This window comes from Tenrec ecaudatus, chromosome 2 (assembly GCF_050624435.1).
Source record: "Tenrec ecaudatus isolate mTenEca1 chromosome 2, mTenEca1.hap1, whole genome shotgun sequence".
Lineage (NCBI taxonomy): Eukaryota > Metazoa > Chordata > Mammalia > Afrosoricida > Tenrecidae > Tenrec > Tenrec ecaudatus.
This window is the reverse complement of record NC_134531.1, coordinates 37,896,984-37,922,391: the sequence shown is the minus strand read 5'-3', so window position 1 is coordinate 37,922,391 and position 25,408 is coordinate 37,896,984. Positions and strand designations below refer to the sequence as shown.

The window sequence follows — 25,408 nt, the reverse complement described above, 5'->3', positions numbered from 1 at the left end:
AAAGAGGGAGCCCATTAGTTGTTAGTGGGCTGCTTGCTGTTAACTCACAGGAGCAGGAAACATTTCTTTGAAGCGCTCTAACAGCACTGCCCCCTTACATCTAAGTGCAATAGCAGCAAGGAATAACTAAATGTAGACCTGGTAGAAGGGTCTGGAATATAGACAGAGTATAGTCTCCAAAGGAAGCCATGTTTCTATCTTATTTTCCTCATAATGCCACTCTATGCTGCTTATATTTTAGTTTCTACATTTTTAATTTATTTTACATGGGCACATGCTAATTATAGAACAGCTGAAAAGCAAGCAAGTACAAAATAGGATCTTTAATTCCACAACCGAGGGACAAGTTACAGCTCCTCTTGACTTTTTCTATGCACAGACATCTATAAAATCATATTTTATAAAATGTATTTTTAACTTTCTATTTAGTCTAAACATGTATGAGGTTAACATCTTTGTTAGTTCCTGCTTAATGTCATGAACACTATTTCCTATATATAGTTACTACATCTAGCCTCATTTTTAATAACTCATAATTCATATCACCAATTCCCTACTTTTGATCATAGAAGTGCTTCCAATATTTCCCTATTTTAAATAGCAAAGCCCTCCAACATTGACTTTTAAAAACAAGAAGCACGTAGGAACAAGGAAAGACTCCAGGGCCATTTACTGACTGGGAGCTGGGGGACGGGCAGGGGAAAAAGTCTCTCCCTTTCTTTAACTTCCAGTCTCCGGACAGAAAAACAAAAAGCTGAAGAGGGGCGAGGAAGCTGAAAGTTGAGAGAACGCTCGCCTTTTCTTTCAAATGCACTCAGCTTAAGTTGCGGGGTCAAGGGTTAGTTTTACAAAATCTCTTCATGTTTGGTAGGTGTGTCTACTAAAAGTATCAATCCGTATCATCTACGCGGAGCAACAGTTTTAGCAGCTACAGAGGCAGAAGAGTCGGCAGCCTCTCCCAGGGTCACGGGCAGAGGATCCTTCGGGTCACCCCCCCAGTGGCCAGCGGGTTCCGGGAGCCCGGGAGCAATCCCAGCACCGGGACCCGCACCTCGCCGCTGCTTCACCGCGTTGCCCTCCGTATTCTAAGGGCCGGTCCGAAGCAAACCCGCCGCCCCATCCCTCCCCGGAGCAGCGGCTCTGCTGGCTAAGCATGCTTTGGAAGCTCAAGTGCAAGGCTAATACTTATTAGCCAGGTGGCCAGAGAGAGGGTGGAAAACAAAGTTAGTGACGTCTCCACTCGGTAGCACCCACGAGACCCTTAAGTCGAGAGTGCAAAGAGGGCCAGAGTGCGCAGTGACTGTTTTGCGGTCAAAGTCGTTTGAATGGAAGCATAAAACGGTGGGCTGGTCTCGGTCGGTGAAGGAAACAGAACCGGGCCAGGGGGCAGGATGGTTTCAGCAGGTGGCCGCCCGCCCAAGCTCAGCTTCCTCCCCCGGGCTGGCCCGCCCGCGCTCGGGCCGCCCGGTTTTCACGGCAGCTGCGGGGGCAGCAGCCTGCACGCGCCGCCAACTCGCGTCCGTGGGCTTCCCTCGTGGGGAAGGCCCCCTCCGGCAGGCGCACGCTCCGAGGGCGGGCGGCCCGGCTGGGCACCGCGACCTCCGCAGAGACGGCGGCCCTCGGGCGAGCGGGGCCAAGCGGGGCCGAGCGGCCGCCGGGGAGGGGCGGGGTCGTGCCGCGGGGGCGGGGGCGGGCGCGGCGCGCGGGGAGGGGCCGGGGTTCTCGCGCGATTGGGCGAGGTTTCCGGTGTTGTGACTGAGACCCGTCAATATGGCGGCGATCGGCCGCGGCCGCTCGCTGAAGAACCTCCGAATACGAGGTAAGCGCGCCGCAGCCCTCACCCGCCGCCGCCGCCGCCTGGCGCCCGCCTTCCCGGGCACGCGCTTGCCCCTGCCCTTGGGTGCGGGGAGCGAGCCGGGGCGCCGGCCGGAGCGCGGGCGAGCGCCGCCGGCCTGCGAGCGAATCCTAACTGGGGCTGTGTGTCTGTGTTTCGCGCAGGGCGGAATGACAGCGGCGAGGAGAACGTCCCGCTGGATCTGACCCGAGGTAACGCGGGGACGCGCGGCTGGGGAGGAGCCGGGGCGGGGGGCTTCGGGCGGGCTCGGGCCGCGCACTGCTCGGTCCGGCGGGGCTGCCGGGGGCCGGACCCGAGCCCCGCCCGCCGGACCCATCCCCCTTCCCGGGCCGGCCACCCGAACCCCGAGCCGCCTACCCGGGACCCTCTGGAATGCAGACCGGGCGGGGTGGGGGCCGTCTAGCCTCCCCACCCCCCCCACCCCCGAATCCCGGAGATGGTGCAGCCGATTCCTGGGGGTGGCCGGAGGGGGGTGGAGGCTGTTATTTAGGTTGCGGGAGGATGTTGGAGGGAAGAGCGACCACATCCTGCCCTCCCGGTCCCCCGGAGCAGCTCGGCTCTTGATGGCCGCGCGACGGCTTTTCTCCTTCCCCGCCGCCCCGGGGAGAACCGGATCGGGAGGCCGACAGCTGGCCGTTCCTGCCGAGTGTCGGATCTCAAGCTGGGCTTTGCTCCCGCCTCCCTCGCCCGGGCCGCCGTCGGGACCGTGGTTGCCGGAGACCGCCCCCTCCGCCTGCGGCAGGTTCATTGTTTACCTGCGGCAGCGGCGCTGGGTTTGTTTACCCCTGGAAACCCGGCGAAACCCCGCTCGCCCGCCGCCGGCCGTAGCCCGTCGGTGCGTCGTCGTCCTACTGGGGTGTGTGCGGTAAGGTTCCGCGGAAGCTCGAGGAGTTGCCTGCAAGGCGTTTCTTTTCGCTGCCGCGGTAAACTGGCGCTGGGCTCCCCATTGCCGACCAAGCCCAACTTCACACCGGACGTGGCTTCGGAGTGTGGGGAACCTGGTGCTTCAGCCCCCAGAGGATCCGAAAATCACCCTAGCAAGTCAAGAGAGAGAGAGAGAGAGGAGGAGAAATATCCAAGCCCAAATAAAGCCCTTGTACACATTCTATATTAGAATCTTTTTTTAATTAAGAAAGTGCCGTGTTTTAACCCTAGGTGGACTTGCCGTAATCCCTGTTATTTACACGATTTCTTCGGCGTGGGCTCGTCTCTGAACTTCAAGCATAATCCATTCTTTTGAATTTGTTTGGACTTGTAACTCATAATGTAAGATTACTCTCAAACAAGAGGGCGAGTTTTCTCGTAGCTAAATGAGTACACTTTTAGTAACAGTATTTAAAGTTAGTTTTATTCCGAAAAATTCAAGGACTTGAGTCGGCCTTTTCCAGGCGAAAGAGTTTCTAAAAGGCAGTGGAAATCACCATCAGTCATGACAGCATTAAATTGGAACATTTTTCGGGAAATAAGTGTTGAGAAAGCATAGAAGATGTAAAACGTGTGACCTTTTTTACAGCAGCTTGACTGCAGAATATGTGTAACACACATTTGAAATATACACGTATGTCTAGATTCCTACAGATGTGTATTAATACATGTGGAAATGATTTTTTTAGCATATTTCCTCACGAAATAAGCATAATACCTTTGGAGCTGACAATCTGGCATCCCAACTCTTGAACAGATGTAATTCATTAGTTTACATTCAGAGCATGTGTTATTTAGGCACAGGTGAAGGAGCAGTTACAGCTCTTGAATCTGATTTGCTCATTAAGAATTTGCTTGGATACGGTGCTGAAAAGAAGCTAAAGCCGTGGTTTGAGTTGAAATTTGCGGGGCATCTGTATAGTGGCTTCTCTGATGAGGGTCTAACTTGGGTTGTAGAAGAGCTTATGTACAAATTTTCTTTAATGCCATTTTTCTGTTTAAAATACCCTTCCATGCCCATAGGTATTTCCGGGATACTAAAAACAGTATAGAAAGTGCTATCTCTGTTTGGACAAAATATGCTTCAGTTTGGAGTAAAATAGTCACAGTCCAGTGGAAGTTGCTGCAAAGGAAGTATAGGACACAAGGGGGCTTCAAAAAAGTTTGTGGGAAAATTTCATTGCCTATCAATCCATTGCCCCACACACTTTCTGAAGTCCTCTCCGAAAACTGTTCCCAAATCTTGAGGAAGTTTAAAATAAAGAATTCGAATTCTTTATATAATGAATGCATTAGAATTCATTATATTGTGATACCAAAACCCAGAGCCCATTTCCATTGTGTTGATTATAGCTTACAGCAAACGTGTCTAGTTTCTGTGACTCCATATCTTTACGGGAGCATATCTTCCTCAGACTTCTTTCTCCATCACCAAGTGTGTCAGCTCGCGTGCCTGCAAGAGCTTGCTCACACTTTCTCCTGCTCTCACAGAGAAAGCAAGACACCAGATAGGGTTGCTGTGAGTTGGAATCTTCTGGATGGCACTGTTTTTGCATTGGATTGTTTACATTGTTCATCTGACGTTTCATTTCTTAAGGAAAGCTTGTGGATATAACATGAATGTTCATGAGGACCTAGAGTCATAATTTGGAGACCGAAGTGCAGTTGGGTTGCAGCTGAAGGGCAGCTGTTTGTGGATTGGATTACAATGTGTAAAAAGATAACTCGGGTACCTAAAACTTAAAAAAAATTTTTTTTTTAACCTAAAACTTTTTAGTGAGTGATAAGGCAGTGTTTCTGCTCTCATTCTGATTATTTCTATGTAGTTTTTGAGAAATTCATTGTATAGCTCTCTAACAAAGTTCGGTGTGTGATAGCGATTCTGGTCAGTTGATCATTATGATCAATCTTTTGTAACAGGAGACGAAGTCAAATGGTTCTGGGTTGTAATCTCAGCTGTGATATTTCATAGCAAGCTGTTTGACCCTGCTCAACCCTTGCCTAAAGCTTACTGCCATCTGAAAAATAAGAGATAAGAACTTCAAAGAGTAATTAAGAATGTGAGCAGTAAATGAGCTAGTGTGTGCTTGCTTGGTGTAGGCCCCAATACTTTGTGAGTAGTGATCTAAATGAATGTTAGTTACCTTAGAATGTGAAATCAAAATTGTTTAAATCACATTAAAATACTTTTAGTGATTCTTTTGATTGTATAAAGTTGCTAATACTAATTATGATCTCGAAGCTTTGTTGTATTATTAGACATACTATTGTACTAATTGGATGCAGTCTTTCTGAAGTAGAGTTCTTGAGTATAGCAACTCTACAAGAGTAATTCGGGCACTCAATTAAGGCTAAGTGAGGAAGTGTTATATGCATGTTAGAAACAAAATGTGGTATTTTCTAGGACCTTCGTGATTTCAGAAGTGTTCTAGTTCATAGTAATAATGAATTAGTAGCTTTGCAAGCTTCAAGTCCAGGAAAATTTTATGCGCCTTTGTTTTTGATACTGACCTTCATTCATACATTGTGTTCTTTAGTTACAGTTGATTGATCAATTTTTAGTTTATGAAGTGTATAGCAATAGATATTATAGTTAGCTTATTGGTAAGTGATGCTTTCAGTTTTATTCAGATCACTCTATTTAATTTGTGAAAGCCTCCAATATTTGCTATTGATATTATTAAGCACACTATATTTTCAAGCCAAAAATCTATCTTGAAAACCCCAGTGCTTCTCTTAATCACTTCCACTGCTGAAACAGACTATTTTTAATCAGTTTAATTGTGGTTTTCTTCTTGGTAATGAGGAATTTGAGAAGACAAAACGTTCTTCCTGAGAAAACCCCTTCTCTCAAATCCAATCCATTCCCATTTATAGTAGGCTGTACATCTTGCGGTTGGCAGCCTGTGTGTAACCCGCTATGCCACCGAGCTCCCACATCTTTATGGGAGCAGGTAGCCTCGTCTTTCTCCCGTGCCTTTGCTGGGGGCTTCGGTCTCCAATCTTGTGGTTAGCAGGTAACCTGACAGTGTTATAGTGTAAAGAAGACCTGGTGACGCAACGCAGTGGTTAAAGTGCTCGGCTGCTAACCATAATGTCAGAGGTTTAAGTTCACCAGCTTCTCCTGGAGACAAAGATGTGTAAGTTGACTTCTGTATAGATTTGTAACCTTGGAAAATTATGGGAGAAATTCTCTGCTCCAAAGGGTCCTTAGACAGAACCAACTCAATATCAGTAGGGTTTAATATAACTTATTGTGTTCATGACTCAAAATGAGAAGTAACTGTAGATATCTACTGACAATTAAAAGGAATGTACTAAGAATTAACCTAGGAAAATTGGAAGTCATCAAAAATTAAATGGAACACATAGAAATAGATATACTAGGTATTAGTGACCTGAAATGGACTGCCATTGGCTATTTAGAATTATTGGGCAACCATATAGCTTACTATACTGAAATGAAAAATTCCAGAGAAATAGCTTCATATTCATCATAAAAAATAACATTAAGATCCATCTTGAAGTACAATGCTATCTGTTATAGGATGATATCTATGGGTAAAAAAGGAAATCCAGTTAATGAAACTTGTTAGTAATGAAGAAATTGTATTCTACTAACTTCTTTAGTCTGAAATTGATCAAGCATGTAATTAAGATTGATAATAATTGGTCATTGAAATGCAAACATTGGGAGCAGGAAGAAACAGTAGTTGGAAAGCATGACCTTGGTGATAGAAATTAAGCTGGAGATTACATGATAGAATTTGGTAACACCAATGATGTCTTCATTGCAAATATCTTTTTAACAACGTATATGTCAGCTGTATGCATAGACTTTGCCAGATGAAATACATAGGACTCAAATTGACTACATCTTTAGGAAAAGATGATGGAGACACTGCCTTCAGCCAAAACTAAGGCCAGCTGCTGTCTGTGGAACAAACTATCAATTGCTCCTATGGAAATTCAAGTTGAAGTTAAAAATGAAAACAAGTCCCCGAAAATCAGAACAACAACCTTGAGTCTATCCCATCTGAATTTCGACACTGTTGATCATCTGGATGACATCAAGAACATCATAGATGAACAAAGAATAAGGTCATTAAGAAGATAAGAAACTAAAAATGAGATAAAAATAGCTGTCAGAAAAGATTCTGAAACTTGTTCTTGATCATAGAGTGCAAATGGAAGAAACGAAGTAAAAGAGCTAAATGAAATTTCAAAGGACAGCTCGAAAAGACAGGAAATTGAAAATTAGGAAAATTGGAAATCATCTGTTATGATTGTGCAAAGACCTATTTTAAGCTGCAAAAAAATGGAAATGGGAAAAAAGCAAATACCCTTAAGTTGTAATATTGAAGGATTCTGGGGCAAAATAATGAATGTTTGAAGTAGCATCAAAAGAAGATGGGCTACACAGAGTCACTGTAGCAAAAAAGAATTGGAGTCCTACATCATGAGATGATTTGCCTGAAGACTAAGGTGCACTTGATCCAAGCCATGGGTCTCATTCGTTCACCTCACATGTGTATGAAAGGTGGACAGTGAACAAGGAAGACTGGAGAAGAACTGATGTATTTGAATTATGATGTTGGCTAAGTATATTGAAAGTACCATCAACTGCCACAAGATAAAACAAAAAGTGTCTTGGAAGAAGTGCAGCCTTGAATGTTCCTTATAAGTGAGGACATGTTACATACTTTGGGTATGTTATCATGGAGACCAGGCGGCTGGGGTGAGGGCTGCACGGGTTTACCTTGTGTTCGGAGATTCTTCAGCGAGCACTGTGGCAGATTGCTGCCATATTGACTGGCCTCAGTCACAGCACTGGAAATCTCGCCTACTGGCGCGATACTGTACTCAGTAAAAAGAGGAAGACCCTCAATGTGATCGATGGACACAGTGGCTGCCCAGTGGGCTCGAACATAACATTTGTGAGGACAGTTTAATCAGTGCCTCCTCTTCCCATCTTTCCTGATTAAATTCAGGTCCTTGCTGTATTATTTGGATGATGAGGAAATTGTGCTTCTGTTCTCTCACCTTTTTCAACATGCTTCTGCTTTATGCTGCTAGAAATATTTTCCTGAAGTTTAGATTGGATTTGTGATTCATATTCACACAATATAGTCTCACTTTTGCTCACAGAATAAAGTCCAACCCCCCTAGATTGGTCTGTAACATTTTTATGGTTTGTCCTTGTATTGCCTCTGTACCACCTTAACCATACTATTTTTGCCATATTTGTGTCTGCCTTGTAATGCACATCTTCATTACACGCATTGTTTTCATAGGCATTTGGGTAGCATTTGCTAATCAATATAGCAAATCCCATCCAACCTGATTTATGTTCTTCCCTTGGTTGAGAATCATTGCTCTAGGCAAAAGACACCTTTACTCCTTAAATTGTTCTAGGGGAGAAAAGAGACCCAAAATTTAAATAAAATTTATAGAGATGCATTTATTAAGTCTTAGTACAAAGACAATTCATCTGGTTGAGGGAGTTCATCAGCTTAAGCCCATAATAGTTCCCCAGAATTTACAGAGACACTGCCATTTAAATAGTACTTGAAGTACAAGGAAAACTGTTAGAGAAGCATGCTTGGTGTTAGATGGGCATATTGTAGTTGTAGGCAGGCTACAGAAGTGAGAAAGGGACTGTGATTGGACTATGTATGTACACAATTACTTATAGGAAAGCTAGCCAGACTCATGATCATATGGACGCAAACTCAAACACTCACTGCCATTGAGTCTATTTGGGCTCACTGCTATACTCTAGGACAGGGGAGAACTCCCTTTTGGATTCTGAAAGGTTAAAGCTGTATAGGAGTAGACAGCCTTGTCTTTCTCCCAGTTGAGTGGCTGATGAGTTTGACCACAGACCTGGTGATTAGCAGCTCGGTGTGGACTCTTATGCCACATTCCATTAGGGGCACATTCTGGCCAGCCCTTAAGCCCCCCCTCCCCCCGGGAAGAATTGAAGGAAGGGAATGGGATGCCGAGGAAAGGGGTAATGTAGCATTAGCAGCTTGCAGGTCGAAGGGAGGATGAAATTGATGACGCCATGAAGGGAAGCCGTTTTAGGAGGTATGATAGTCACAAGTCTCATTCGCACCGCTGACTTTCCGGTTGGATGTGTGCAAGAGGTCACAGCAGACGGCAGCCTAAAAGTTTGCTCTGAACGCTTTCAAAAACAATGAAAACAAGTGTTAGGAGTGTACAAAGGAGAACACGCAGCTGTTCCACAGTTTCTGCATGTCCACTTCCTTCACATTGGTTGCAGCCCCAGAGTTGTGTGACCATTCTCCGCCTCCTTGTCTGTGGTGCTCCTCCCCTAGTAACAGAAACTGCTTTTATTTTTGGAGCATTCCTACTCTTGAGCTGAGCATTCTCTGCACCCAGGGTTGACAAGGAAAAGAATGAATACGGAGAAAGAGCGCAAATGCTCACTATTGAGCATCCACTGATGAGGGAGTCTGTTGTAGGGTAGGGCTCAACAAGAAAAAGAAAAAGATAAGCCGGAGAATTGGGAAGACTTAGTTTCTAAAGCCCCAGAGGAGAGTTTTGGCTTGAAGGGACTGCTGGAACTGTGCATGAAGCTAGGGAGCTTCGAAGTTGGGGACTGGTTTTATTCTTCCTTCATTTAAAGATGATTGTGACATGCTGTTTGACCTTTGCGGCTTTAGTTTTTCCACCTATAAAATGCATGCTTTACATGGTAGCACTTTCACCTTCCATTTTTGTGATTCTCTGATTAACATCATTGCTGGGAGATTGAAAGGTTAAAGTGAATGCTTTTATAGCCTTGTTAAATCACTGTGAGAACTGTCCTCATAAACAGTAATGAATACGTGTAGGAGTGGTGGTTCATAGCACTTTAAATGTAAACTACACTCAACTCTCAATTTCCTTTTAAGTGATCATCTGCAGTGACTTGCTGCCTCCTCCCTTTCCCAGGTCTCAAGCTACTGAAAATAGGGCTTTGAAAAGAACTGTAGTGAGGTGAGTAATTGTGTTTCTGCACCTCAAAGTATACCAAGAGACTTTAAAGAGTTAGTGGGAAAACGGAATTAAAATATCTTGGCATTTTCCCACTAACCCTTTGAATCCCTTCATGCAGTTTACTGTCAATAGTAGCGTTGTAAATATATAACCCAAATGCCATATGAGGTTTGGGAAAGTTTATTGCCCTAACTTTTCTACATTTTTCTATATTGACATAGTTTTCTTATATGTTATATTTGAGTTACTGGTACCAATGTTTACTTCCTAAGCAAATACTATTAGAATAGTGGAAGAAAGGAAGCAGGTTGAAGTATTTATTAGGTGATGTACAGATGATTAATTTTACAGTTAACTTTTAATGTTTTTTTGATCACTCATTTTGTATTTGTGCTTTTATGTTAGTGTGGCCAGACTAAACTAAAGCTGAATGACTACTTAAATTATATCTCTGCGATGAGTGTAATTATGAAATTATATAGATGTCAAACTAACTTGAATATAATTATAGAAAATTGGCTAAGTATACCATGAGTAGGTCCAGATTAATGGAGTTGAAAATGAACACATTCTTAAAATTCCTCTTACAGAGTAGTCTAGCTAGAAAGGTGGCACAGACTGAACAATATACCCTACATTTATGTAAAATTAAAACATAAGGATGCCTCATGTACTCCCTCAGTGCAAGAATACTTTGTTCTATTAAACTGGCATTCTGTGATGCTCACCTTCCTGATAAGATTGCTGAAGACAAATGGGTGCATCAGCAAAAGTGGTTAAGAAAGCTGATGGTGCCCGGCTATCAAAAGATAATGGGTCTGGGGTCTTAAAGCCTTGAAGGTAAACAAGTGGCCATCTAGCTGAAAAGCAACAAAGCCCACATGGAAGAAGCACAGCAACCTGCGTGATTGCAAGGTGTCGAAGGGAATCAGGTATCAGGCATCAAAGAACAAAAAAATCAAATCATTGTGAATGAGGGGGAGTACAGATTGGGGACGCAAGACCCACCTGTAGGCAACTGGACATCCCTTTACAGAAGGGTCACGGGGAGGAGACAAGCCAGTCGGTGCAGTGTTGCAAAGATGAAATATACAACTTTCCTTTAGTTCCTAAATGCTTCCTCCCCGGCCCCACTATCATCCCAATTTTACCTTACAAATCTGGCTAGACCAGAGGATGTACACTGGTACAGACAGGAACTGGAAACACAGGGAATCCAGGATAGATCCCTTCAGAATCAGTGCTGAGAGTGGCAATACCGGGAGGGTGGGGTGGAAAGGGGGAACTGATTACAGGGCTCTACATATAACCTCTTCCCTGGGGGATGGACAAAAGAAAAGTGGGTGAAGGGAGACGTCGGACAGTGTAAGATATGACAAAATAATAATTTATAAATTATCAAGGGTTCATGAGAGGGGGAGGGGGATAAATGAGCTGATAAGGATTCAAGTACAAAGCAAATGTTTTGAGAATGATGGTAACAAATGTGCTTGACACAATGGATATGTGTATGGATTGTGATGAGTTGTATGAGCTCCCAATAAAATGATTTTAAAAAAATGTGGATGCCTAAAATGTGCTGCTTAGGGAGGCAGATGAGTTTAAATATTGTGTTAGACTGGGTTGATGAGAGACAAATCCAGCAGCACTCATATATGTGTAACAGAGTTTTTACATCAAGAAATATATACAAAGAAAACATTCCAGCCCAGTCCAGCTTAAGTCCATAAGTCCGGTACTAGTACATAAGTCTCCCTTCAAGCTCAACGCAGTCACAATCAAAGATGCAGAATGAAGGTCTATCTAGGTTGGTGGGTTCAGAGTCTTCTGGATCCAATGGCAGTGGGCACCTCACAATCAGGGTTAGCAAGTAGGTATGTGAAGGTGATTGATGAGTGAGTGAGTGATTTCCAGGGCCGCCCTCATGTGAAGGCCATGCCATCGATATGGAGGCACCATCAGGTTGTGACTTGATTGACAGGTTTAACATACCTACGCCCCTATAGAAGTTGACATAATCTGTAACTACCACAAGTAGTAAGAAATAAAAAATATTTCTTTGACTTTATATTTCAAAGAGTCGGGCTCTTTCAATTCCTTTGCCATCTTTTACTATCCCAGTTTGTAGAGGAATTTGGATTTAAAACTTCAGAAACCCACCCACAGGAAAAGTTCTACTCTGTCTTAAAGAGTCGCTACGAGTCAGCATCAACTGGATGGCAGTGAGTTTGATGTTGCACTTCGGATGATCTAGAGTGCGACCTATTGAAATGCTATCTCCTTTTAGTCGAAGACCTTACAAGTTCTCTCTGAAGTCTTTTTCTAGGTTTATTCCATGTCTACTTCTGTATACCCTTAGCGTTTTACAAAGGTTTCGAATGTCATTGTCAAGTGATTTCAGTACAACCATCTTATTCTCTGTTCTGGTACAGATATACCCCAGCAAGCAGATAAACTCTGAAGCCCTGAATTATGCCTTTTCCTTTCATAAACGGCGTCTGTTAATCTGATTACCAAATATCAAAAATAAGCTAACCCATGAGACCACAGGAGTCCGGTGGCTTGAGGGTTCCATGTTGGGCTGCTAACCGCACGGTTTATAGTTCAAACTCACCAGCTGTTATGTGAGAGAAAAATGAGGCATTCTACTTCCATAAACATTTGCAGCTTGGTAAACCCACAGGGGCTGTTCTGTCTGTAGGGTTGCTATGAGTCAGAATCAAAGAGACAGCAGGAAGTTTGGTTCTGGCTTGATGACACCACTCCCCACCCTGCTTAGCCCTGTGTGATGCAGTAAGTACAACAGTTGCCCATTGAGCCTACTGTTTGCATGTGAAATGTCACAGGATGTTGAAATATATATACATACATAGATAAACTGTTAGTCTGGGTTGGCTAGAGAAACGAATTCATAGACAAGTGTATAAGAAAAAGTTTTTTATAAAACAGCAATTATAAAGAAAACATTTCCAGCCTAGTCCAGATCAAGTCCATATGTCCGATATTAGCCCATATATGTCTGATACCAGTCTATAAATTCTTCTTCAGACTCAAGCAACACATGCAATGACACCAAATGCAGGAGGATCACAGGCCAGTGGGTGGAAAGTTGTGGATCCAGTGGCTGTGGAAGCATCTTTGTGCTGGCATGGGTCTCCAAATGGCTCCTCTAGCTTCAGGGCTCAGGCTTCATCCATGAAGCTCCGTGTGCCTTGTCAGCAGGAATGTGAAGCAGGGAGTGTGTGTGTCTGGCCTCCAGGAAGCTATTTTATCTCCGCAGCACCTAAAAATTTCGTCATCAAGCTGCGACCTGATTGACAGGCTAACCTCCACCCCTTCACTTTTAATAATCTCAAATTGACACCAGATTATGTAACTAACACACACATTCGTTCTCTCTCACACACCCCTTATATTTCACAGAAGGTCAATTACAATCTACAGGTGACTAGAGCAAAAAAATTCTTAGTCAAGGAACTAAAAAGTCACCAAGAAAACATCACCAGACCAACTAAGACAACATTGGAGAGAAAAAAAGAGAGGTCCTACAAGATATATATTTATTCCAATTATTGGGCAGCTGATTATATTTTAAACTTGGTCTCTTCTGACCTTTGAAAGTGAGTTGAGAGATTGAGTAATTGTGAGGGAGAGTGCATGGTATATAAATGGCTGACCATTCCAAACCTAGATTAATTTTTTCTCTCATTGTGTAGTATATGTACTTCTCTGTCCTTCAGTGTACTACTGATGGAGGGTAATATGCATTTTCACTGGCTCTGTAAATCTGTTACCCGGTTTGTTCCGAGTCTTACGCAGTCTGAAAGTAGAAACTGGAGATGGATGGATAGTGTTTTTATTATTTTCCTCATCACAATGTCCATTTTTCTGTCTTGAAATTTAAACTCATGGCCAGTGAGTAAAATAAGATATTTGCAAATAAGATTACCTTAGAAAACTTGGGATGTTTTGTTGGTAATTCCACATGCTTTACTCAGCCCTCTGATGATTTAGGTAGAGGACAGTGTTTGGGGGAAATCTTGTTTTCTTAGAGTAGTTAAATGGCTTGAATTGCTATTTCCCAGGTTTTGGATTATCTTGCACTGAATCCACTATCGTTTTTTGTGTTTCTTAGAATAAATAGAGAGAAATTGTAAACAAAGAAGACTGCCAGATGATATTTAGTTACTAAGAAGGGACAGCTTGCCAGATAAAAGCGTATTTAACTGTTTTAGTCGGGAGCATATATTTTTTATCAGTAGTTTCATGTGTGGACAAATCAACATCTTAAATAGTTTTGCTAATTATTTACTTGCTGAGTGTTCATCCCTGAACAGACCCATATCTGACCTTCTCTGGCTTCCCTATTGCCTGACACCAAACTTTCCTCCGACAACACCCTACTCTTCTGTGGGTCTGATAGTTTGTTGGCATTGACCACACAGAGTTCATCGAGAATAATCATGATTCAGGGAGGTTTTAGGGAAGTTAGCAGGTTACCATAGTCAGGCTCTGTAACAGTAAGGATATAGTCATTGATCCACTGCAGCGCCTCTTTTCAGCCAGCAGTCAAGTCTTCATTCTGATCCTTAGACTTTCAGCCACATGGTCTCCCTGGGCCTAGGAAGCCAGTCTGCTGCTCTGCCTCACAGTTTCATAGTTTTTGCACTGTTCCTCTGTTCTATGTCATGGTCTCACCTTGGCCTCTTGTCTCTGTGTTGCTCCTTTGTTCTGTCCCATGGCCTCCAAGCCACAGCCTCTGGTGCCTTCGCAGCTTTAGATGGAGATCTTCACCAGTGGCTCTTCTGATGGCCCTGGAGATTTAATCTGTTTCTAAGGCGGCTTTTATATGCAGAGGAATGATTTTGATAGAAATGTGATTTTTTTTTTTTTGTCTTTCAACAGACCATACTCGCCAAGGAAACTAAAGGGTGGTGGCTTGCTTCACACCCTTTTGCCATAGCAGAGAATTCTCTTCAAAAAGGGATTATAATTACAGGCATTTCTCTGATGTTACAGCCTTTTCCGTTGCCTGGGTCTAGGATGTTCTCAAGCACAGGGATCCTGTTACTGAGCAATAGTGAGTCCCTTGTGTCTGCCTTTTCAATGGCTCATTTTAAGCCTAGCTGGATAGGAAAACAATCCCTTTGTAGGTTCTACACGTGATGGTGGAAGTGGGCTTTTCAGTGTATACACCTTAATTTGTATAGTCCCATTCCACCAAGGGTGCCAAGCACCTTATTTGTATTAATCCTCTTACTTGGTTTGGTCACAAGTGCCTTATTTGTATAATCCATCAAATCTTTTGGGAGTACAAGAAGGGCCATATAAAAATGACCAATTGCACTGCAGTTTTCAGGAAAAGGGGGAAGACTCTAGTGGTTGAAACACTTTGAGGTAGGTGGGTTGTGAGTGCTAACGTTTAGTTATATGATAATATAATTTTTAAGCATTTCTCACATATCATATGAGAAAGCAACCACAAAATGGAGGTCACATTTGGCCTCTGGCCACAGAAGAGAGAGTCAATCTCCACAGCAGCCTGATGCTGATTGCCACAAGACAGAGGTCAGACATGCCTCTGTCCTCCATATTTTCCCCCAAAGGACATCCCCTGGCTCCCTGTTGCCATGAGGCAGGGGTCAGACAAGCCTCTACGCCTGGTACATCTTTCTGGACAAATTCTGACACCAATTGTTCCTCCTACGATATTCTATGTCTCTGCTGGGTTCAATAATTCATTGCAGTGCCCATACAGAACTAATAGACAGTACTCACATTTAAGGGAGTTTATAAGAGAAGTTATTAACAGGATAATAATTAACTGGACAACAAAGGATGCAGTCATTGGTCTCCTCAGCCAGCAGCCAAGTCTCTATTTCTCAGTCTTCCAGCTCTGTGGTAGCCAAGTCTTTCTAGTTCTTAGTCTGTCAGCTATGTGGTCTCCTAACCTTTGCCTCCTTGGGCCAGAAAACCAGCCTGCTTGTCACTCTGTCCTACAGTTCCATAGTTTCGGGGAAGATAAGGAGAAGGTAGGTACCTCATAGTCTCTGTGCTGCTGCTCTTGAGTCGTCATGCCACGTCTGTGAGGCATCTGGTCTCAGTGCCTCCACCACTTCAGACAGATCTTGGATGTGCTCTTCCCACGTCCTCAGGTTTCTCTCTCCTGCCACTACTTCAGAGAATGGCTCGTCCTCTCACATTTTTACCAGTTTTGTTACTAGCCACCCCTCCCATACCATTCCCTACTTCTCTGCTGTGTTTGCTTTTTTTGTTGCAGTGGCCACCGAGAACTCATGGACTATGCTTAGATTATGAGTTTTAGTAAGGGAGGTAGCTTCAACTCAAGATCTGGAATGGCTCAGGATAGTTCTTTGATCAGAAAAGCTTCTCTGGCCTAGCTTCTGCCCTGCTCGGGTAAGTGTTACTTAGCTTGGTGCACAAGTGCTGGGAAGTACCCCACTTTTCTGTAAAACCTTGTGCCCCACAGCATTCAACTTTCTTGTTCTGTGGCCCAGGAAACCCACCACACTCTCCTGCCAGTCTTGATTCTGTTGCCTCTTCTGCCGTTTCTGTTGCCATCTCCTGTGTTACAGCTTTCTCTCTGCATCCTGGGTTTTGGAGGTTCTCAGCTCAGAGATTCCCAGTTCAAGGATGGGCTCCACTTCTAGTTCCTCTTTCTTCGTGGTTGTGTGAGGTCTCTCACCACTTCTGGCATGGCTCATTTTAAGTCTAGCAGGACGGCAAAACCAATAATCTCTCTGTTAGGATTTCATATACCTTGTATGTATATACCCACTTTCACAAGGGTGCCATGTACTTTATGTTACTTGCAATGGGCTAATCCCTTTGGTAGACCACCTGCACTTTATTTTTGTATAGTCCCATCTGATCAAAGAGAAAAGACTGAAGTTGTCAAATATTCGTTTTACTGAGATTTATAGTCAATGTTCAGAGAAGCAGCAGTCGAAAAATTAAAAGATGTCTTGCATTGAGAAAATTTTCAGAAGATCTTTAAAAAGCATAAAGATGTCATTTTGAGGACTAAAATGCATCTGACCTAAGACTTGGTATTTTCAGTTGCCTTATATGCACAGGAAATCTGGAACAGATACATTTGAATTTTAGTGTTGGCAAAGAATAGTGAAAGTACCATGAGCTACCAGAGAAGCAAGCAAATCTGTTGAAGATTGTACAGGCAGGTTGTGCCCTAGGAACAAGAATGGTGAGACTTTGTCCAATATATTGTGGACATATGATCAGAAGAGACAAGTCCCAGGACGGTGTGGTTGGTAATTAGGAGGTCAGTGATAAGAAGTCCTTCAATGAAATGGATTGATACAGTGATTGCAGCAATGTGCTTCAAACTTCACAGCGATTGTGAGAATGGTACAGGATAAGCAGTGTTTCCTTCTGTTGTATGTAGGATGTCTATGAGTTGGAGCCCGCATGATAGCACCTACTAATAACAACATCAACCCAGTCATTTGATGGAGGTTACAAGACGATGGCAAGAAAGACCATAAGAAGTGATGCATTGCACTTCAACCTAGTTGCTGACTGAAAGATGAGTGGTTTGGACCTTTCTGGTGGTCATTTGGAATTGACCCAGCAAGCTGATTTCCGCAGTGACTGTACTGTTTTGTTTGCCCACATGCAATTTATGACTGTTCCAGTTCCCCTCCATCCTTTTTTTAAAATTACATTTTATTAGGGGCTCATACAACTCTTAACACAATCCATATATATACATACATCAATTGTATAAAGCACATCCGTACATTCTTTGCCCTAATCATTTTCATTGCATTTGCTCTCCACTTAAGCCCTTTGCATCAGGTCCTCTTTTCCCCCTCCCTCCCCGCTCCCCCCTCCCTCATGAGCCCTTGATAATTTATAGATTGTTATTTTATCGTATCGTGCCCTCTCCGGAGTTTCCCTTCCCCCCCCTTCTCTGCCGTCCATCTCCCAGGGAGGAGGTCACATGTGGATCCTTGTAATCAGTTCCCCCTTTCCAACCCACTCACCCTCCACTCTCCCAGCATCGCCCCTCACACCCCTGGTCCTGAAGGTATCATCCACCCTAGATTCCCTGTGCCTCTAGCTCCCGTATGCACCAGTGTACAACCTCTGCCCTATCCAGTCCCGCAAGGTAGAATTCGGATCATGGTAGTTGCGGGGAGGAAGCATCCAGGATCTGGGGAAAACTGTGTTCTTCATCGGTACTACATCGCACCCTGACTGACTCCTCTCCATCCTTGTCAACACTTGTTACTGTCTGATTTTGCTTTGTTTTGTTCATCCCAGTGGATCAGCACTGCTCTGCTGTGGCTTTGATTTGCCCTGCGGGAAGAAAGCCCTGACAGTCAGTCGGCTGCTATAAAGGGGACAGCCTAGAAACCCTAGGGGATACTTTTCTTCATGCGGGGTCACTGGGAGTCACAGTTGACTTGATGGTGCCCAAGAACGATATGCACGTGTGTATTGTGCTTAAGACATTTGGAAACTATAATGCCCAACAACTATTTCTATGTATATATTGTGTTTATTTTAAAACAGAGTTGGAAACTAGAAGTCATGTATTAGCTCTCCCACTCAAAGTGTTCTCTGGCAATTGACATAACACCCATCATCTACCCAGATCTTTTGTTGATTGTAGAGTACTTATTCAAAGTGATTTTTTACTTTGTTGAGCAGTTAATTCTTTTTAGCATTGTATCAAATTCATCAAAAATGTAATAAAAGAATGATTTTTACCAATTGGTCCCAGTTCTTTTAAGCAATTCTTTTTTATCCTTAATATATATTTGCAGGTAACTTAAAGCTGTATCCAGGTTTGATGCTGTTAGAGAATATCCTACTTTTCTTTGTGTTAGACAGCCACCAACTGTTTATTATGCGCTTACTAAGTGTATCCTTCATTATTCTGGTTGCTAAATGTTAAGACATGCTCTTTGATAAGGAGTGGCAGTAGTAGCAAACATTTTGAGCCATGGTAAATGTTAAAAACCATGCTAAAAACATGACATAAATGATCTAAGTTAGTCCTTCTCCATCACTCACTGTCATTGAGTTAATTCTGAGTCATGGTGACCCTATAGAACATGATAGGACTGTCCTTTTGGGTTTTTGAGACTTTAAATCTTTACAGCCTTATCTTTCTCCATGGAGCAACTGGTTGCTTTGTATTGTCGACCTTGTGGTTAGCAACTCAAGGCAAGGCATAGCCTACTATTGCACCCGAGCTCTCTTACCTACCCAGGACCTATCTAGGACTGTCCCTAGGTGGCTCGGGAGGAAACAGCTCATGGGATGCATAATTCATCCAAGGTTATATAGCTAGTGAGAATCAAACTCAGTTTCATGGTTTTTGATTCTAAAACCCATGCACTTAGTCTTTCATAATCCTTTCCAAAACAATCACAAGCACAATAGAAGATAAATGGTATTACTGGAATAATAAGTGAAATAAAGGCAGGAGAAGGATGAAGCTTTCTTCGCCTGTAGGGAGATGCAGTCTTTGAACCCCACAGGGCCAGTTCTACCCTGCACTATAGGTCACTGAATCCAAGTGCACTCGAGGGCAGTCATGAAAGGAGTGTTGTCTGTGCTGTAGGAGAATCCATTTGGAACACAGGAAGGAAGATTTTGACCATTTCGAAAAACATTTCTAGAATGATTATTTACTTCCTTTCTTAAAAAGAGTGTATCAATTTAACCCTCTTTGTCTAGGAATCTCACGATGCAAAACAATTCCTGTGTTAGAAACTAAGGACAATTTGTTTCTGTTCTGTGTTAACATAAGGAGTTCTGGTGGCACTGTAGAATGAACACTGACTGCTGACTGCAAGGTTGGTGGTCCAAACCCACCAGCCACTCCATGGGAGAAAGATGAGGGTCACAGGGAGTCAGAATCGACCTGGTGGCAGTGGTTTTGTATAATATTAAATTGCTCTTCCCTTTTAATCTTTGCTGACTTCATTGCTTTCAGATGTCATTTTACACCATAGCTATTCCTGTATTTATCACTCCTTAGTTTTTTATCTTTGTTATGTAGCGTGGAAGCTAGATAACTGGACTTAGTGATACTATATGCTATTATCCTACTGCCATTGAATCATTTCTGACTAATTAAGCTTCCTAAGGCTATAAATCGTTATGGAGCAGTTTGCCTGTCAACTTTCTCCCTCTGAGCGACTGGTGGGTTTCAACTACCAGTGCCTCTGCCTTCAGTCCCCTACCCCCAACCAAATAGAGATCTTCGGCGTGTTCCGCTTGTGGCTCTTGTTCTGGTGGTCCAGGTGTTTCTGTCTGTCCTTGCATCTGAGATGGCTCTTATACACAGTGGAGTGGCTTTGATGGAGGTTCCATTTTTATCTTTCAGGAAGTCATACCTTCAGGGAAACCAAAGGTGGCAACCTGAGTCATACCTTTACTTAGGTGGGAACTCAGTACATCCCACTTTTATGTTAGGTTTATTAGCATAGCAGAGAACTCGGTCCAAAAAGGGCATCATACACCGGCATAGAGGCTAGAATTCACAACACATCACATAAGGGATTATGGCTCAAACCTCACTGCCATCTAGTCGATTCCAATGTCCCTATGGATTTCTGAGACTAATTCTTCATGGGACTAGAAAGCCTTTCTCCCAAGGCATAAGGACCATATTAATGGACTCCATATCAGTGCTCTACTCTGTTTCATATGTTCAACATTATATTTTTATCATCCATATTGTATGATAGTTATTTTAATGTGAGTCAACTTATGTTTGTCAGTTATGTCATATACCTGGGTTCTTTCCTTTTAGATGGGCATGAATTTATATGGGCGAATGAAGTTTTGAGTAATTAAAATAATCCCAATCTTCCTTAAAAGCATTAAATCATTTTCTCGGCATATCTTTTGTCTCTTCAACCCAATTTTCTGTACTTGTTCCAGTGATGTTTGCTCTGTTCAGAAAATTATTTAAAATTCTGCTTCTGCAGATTGTCACTGTAGAGTCCTTGAAATGTGTTGTGTGGTTTATCCTTTGGGGATGGATTTGAATGGGGAAATAGTCATCATTGTTATTTGGGCTCATATTTGGGGAATTCATTTCTATCTGTATCAGTTTGAAAAAGAACTTATTAAGCACCTAATATAGTTTCAGTACTGTATGAAGCATTGGAGTGTTACACATAACAAGATAGGTTTTCTATTATTTTTTTAAACTGCCACCTGTAATGGAGATGATTAACATTATAGTGCAGACCCTGGCTCCCTCTTCAACCTCTTTCACTTCCCAACTCTCCTTGCTCACTGTTTCTGAGAAAACAGTCTCTGCTCTTTGTACCTAATCATAATGATTCTTCAGGGCTCTTTGTTACTTCTATAAGAAGCCCTTGGATGTTGCTTACAGTTAAGTGCTCCATTACTGACCTGAAGGCTGGTGATTCAAATCCCCTCAAGGTGTCTGGCAATCTTTTTCAATAAAAATGGCCACTGGAAGCCCCATGGAGCACAGTTATACTTTGACTTCCTGGGGTCAGCATCAGTTGGAATGGACTTCCTGAGGTAGTGGGTAGTTTGTGCATCTGTTATTTTGTGTGAGGATTATTTTTTCCTTGGTATTTATATGGCTTGCTCCATCATTTCATTGAGCTCTGTTCATATGACACCTCATCAGTAATACCCTGATCATTTTATATAAAGTACTTGAATCTCTTATTTCTGTCTATTCTTTCATGTTGCTTTTCTTCTACAGCCCCTGTCGCTCTTGGCATTACAGCATGTATAAGATTTATTGCATGGTTTCCTACAGTATCACTTTTGTGAAAACAAGTTTTGTTGTTTGGTTATTGTTAAATCTTCGTGTCTTAGAATCTTCCTGGGACCTTGTATGTGCATGGCACATATTTGTTGATAAAAATTTGTTCTTTTAAGCTTGAGCTCTCCAGACCAGATTTTTTCACCGCTTGTTCAACAGCTTAACTATGTATTTAAGTACATCAAAGTTCCTGTGTTTCCAAGTTAATGTTTTACTAAAAATAATTTTTGTAGTTCCTGTCTAGATTAAGTACAGTTCTTTAACTGGACTAAATTAGAAACCAAAGAAACATATGTCATAGTCTCATTCCTTGTCCTTATGTATGCTACATGTTAAATATGTAACCTGAAGGTAATGATTTTACCTCTGAAATACCTATAACCATGTTTTTTTATAGTTCTCCCACCCCCACCCCCCGCCATGCCTTTATTCTGACCCTCATTTCCTATCCTGGATGCTTGTAGTGGCTCTACAATTACTCTCTCCATTGGTCCTTCCTTTGACAACCCACCCTTCACTGTAGCCAGTCACAGATTTTCCAAAGAATACATCTCAATGCCCCCAGTAGACTGGAATATCTTCTTCTTGTAGGCTTCTATTGCTTATTACTGTTCTTTAGTTATTGCTGTAGTTTTTTTCACATCTGCCTCCCTCAATCATCCTGACAAATATTTACTATACTGCGTGTATGTGCGTGCACACGTACACATGGCGTAGTGGTTATGCATCAGGCTCTAAGCTGCAAAGCTGAAACCACCAGCAGTGTCAAGGGAGGAAGACTGGGCCTTTTATTCCCATAAGCACTTACAGGGTTGCACTATGAGTCAGAATAGACTAGATGCAGAGTTTGAGTTGTTTGAGGGTGCTGGGAAAAATTGAATCCTTGTCTTTGAAAGTGCTTCTAGAAGGAAGGACACAGGATACGTGTGAATGAAGAATTTAAGGTTCTGGTAAGTGCTCTGAATAATGTAAAATTGGATCTGCCAAAGAGACTTGACTACTAGTTCTCTGAGGTGTTGACATTGAGTTGATACCAAAGTCATGAGGAGACAGCCATGCGTAAATGTATTGGGGGGGGGGGGGAGTATCGAAGTAGAAAGAACATCTAGTACAATGACTCAGATAGGAGAGAACCAGTGTGGCTGGAGTTGATATCTGAGAGGGCAAGTGGAGAACTAGGAGCTCAGAAACTTGGGGAAATAATGACTAGGAGATGGTGATAAAGTTGTACAGGGAAGTCATTAGAGGGCTTTAAGAGGGGGAGTAGCAGGACCTGATTGTTCTTTACAAAGTTCACTCTGGATACTTTGTGGCCAGTGGTCTGTGTAGCTCCATGAGCAGGCTCTGCAAGGCACCTGTCCCTAAATCTGTTCATTGAATGAGCTAATACATTTCACATTGTTGCAACGAGGGCAAAGGTCTAGTGTAAATAACTTGAAATTTATATTGTCTTTTAAGAGAAAGCAGCCAATCTTACATTAATAGAGCCAGTAGCTTCCATTTAAACTGTGTGATGTATGTACAACTCTGGTTACTTCAATATTTATTGAATGCTTGAATCATTAATGGTAATGACAGTCATTTGTCACTGTTGTTGGAAATGCTGTATTCATTCATTCATTCATTCAAGTGCATTTGGGTGGCCCAGTGTGTGCTCATCTAATAAAAGAGTTTGTGGTGTGTGTCCACCTAGAGGTGCTCTGGAAGAAGGAAGGATGAGGTGATGTATACGATTTCCACTCCTTGCTGTCGAATTCATTCAGACTCAGGGTGACATTGTGGACTGTGATGGTGTAGCACTGTGCTCAGTAGGGCTTTTGAGATTATGATCTTTGGGAAGCAGATCACCAGCCTATTCTTCTAACACTTGCCTAAATGGGCTTGCAACTCTTAATGTAGTTGAGTGTTTAATCACTTGTATGACACGGAACCTGAAAACCTGTGAAGTGCAGTTCTTTTCTAACATACGTGCTGTCAGTATGAGTTTCAGTAGACCTTGTGGCAGTATTTTTTTCATTTGTTTTTTAACCATAAACTGCTGCGTATCTTGCCAGGTTCACTGTGGTTTCAAGGTTGAAGTTGCAAGGTAAATCAACCCTGCTCATTGAAAAAGAAAAAAAGGAGTTATTGGCCTTATATTCTCTTTTTGTAAAATGATTCTGTTCATTTGATATATGTTCCTGATGTTGCTTTTGGATGATTTTATTTAGATGTTGAGTTTATCCATGAGCGTATGGAAGAAGAGCACTTTTTAAAAAAAAATTGTAGAGCATGTAGGTTTTAGAGGTGTTTTTAGAAAAAGTCTGGAGGACCGGCACTTAAAACCAGTTCTTGTGCATATGAATGCTGATAAAATTGTCTTCCTTGCTGAGAAGCCCACTTTTTGGTTCCTGTGAATATTTGTTTATTGAGTATTGGTAAATTAAGTCAGTTGTTGTTGTTAGGTGCTATCATATCAGCTCCAATTTGCAGTGACCCTGTGTACAGCAGAATGAAACAGTGGCCACCCTGTGCCAGCCTCACAATTGTTCTGTTTCAACACGTCATTGAAGCCACAGTGTCAGTCCCTCATAGTGTGACTTTGCTTCTTTCTCTTTCACTGACCCTTTTCCTTTACCAAGAGTGACACCCTTTTCCAGGAGTGACTCTTGATAACATGTCCAGAATCCGTGAGATGAAAGCAGTCCATCCTCGCTTGTGAGGAACGTGCTGGTGCTTTCTGTATTCTTCACCAACACCACAGTTCTCATCCGTTCCTCGGCTTTCACGGGTACATAAGGCAATTGAGAGTACTATGGCTTGGGTGGGCACACCGTCATCTTGCTTTTTAATGACATCTTGCTTTTTAATGCTTTAAAGAGCTCTGGTAAAAACAGATTTGCTCAATGCAATTCATCATTTGATTTCTTGACTGCTGTCTCCCTGAGTGTTAATTGTACATCACAGTAAAATGAAATCCTTGATAATTTCAGTCTTTTCTCTGTTTATTCATGCTGTTATCTGTTGGTCTGGTTGTGAGGATTTTTAATTTCTTTACATTTGAGTTGTGATCTGTACTGAAGGCTGAAGTCCGATTTTCATTCCAAGGTGTTTCAGGTCATCTTGCTTTCAGCAAACAACCTAGATCTTCTGTGTATTTCAGGTTGAGAGTGATCTCCAGTCTTCATGCTGCCTTTTTCAGCTAGTCCAGCTTTTGGAATTATGTGGTCACCGTACAGTGTGAATAAATACGGTGAAAAGATACCCCTCTGAATCACACTTGGCTGAAAAACCATCAGATACATTTTGCAAATAGTCACGAAAGCTTGAAATTGCACTTTGGTGAATTGTTAAGCATTTATTTCCTTATATCTTCCTTTCGCCTCTTCATCTTATGATTAATCTTTCCTTTTGCTCAATAACAGTCAGCCTCTGTTCTACCCATCTGGCACTAGGATCTGTTGGCTGTGAATGCTTTGGAAACAATCTTTTTTCTTGGATCCTAAATAGAATGGCTTATAGGTAGAATGGCCTATAGACAGACTTTTTTGAAAATGCTTGCCTTACCATATCAGAGAAGTTTATTTATTAAATTGTAGTTTGTACTACTGCCTATTTTTAGCACATGAGATTGTTGCAATCTGTTCCTATTCATGATTTATATTTTTAGCCGGTTGTTAAAGCTATACAATCTTTACTATTTTCTTCTTTCTGCTTTCTAATTCTGTGGATGCACAGTTAGTCATTTAACAAATACTCATTTTTATGTGGCAGGCATTATACTGGATGCTTAATACTTTTTATAGTAATGATAGCATACACACATCTGTACC

General features: G+C 42.4%; 1 protein-coding gene across 3 annotated transcripts in view; it reads left to right on the top strand.

Moving 5' to 3' along the window:
- The first annotated feature begins 1,745 nt into the window (after positions 1–1,745).
- Positions 1,746–25,408, top strand: part of RICTOR (RPTOR independent companion of MTOR complex 2) — a 134,568-nt gene continuing 110,905 nt past the window's right edge. For 2 of the 3 annotated variants that reach the window (XM_075540961.1, XM_075540960.1), the window contains exons 1-2: positions 1,746–1,819; positions 1,999–2,046. In XM_075540961.1, the coding sequence (XP_075397076.1) occupies positions 1,771–1,819; positions 1,999–2,046 (97 nt within the window). In that variant the 5' untranslated portion in view covers positions 1,746–1,770. Of the gene's footprint in view, positions 1,820–1,998; positions 2,047–9,739; positions 9,785–25,408 lie in introns of all 3 variants that reach the window. The other variant, XM_075540962.1, reaches the window with a different exon arrangement.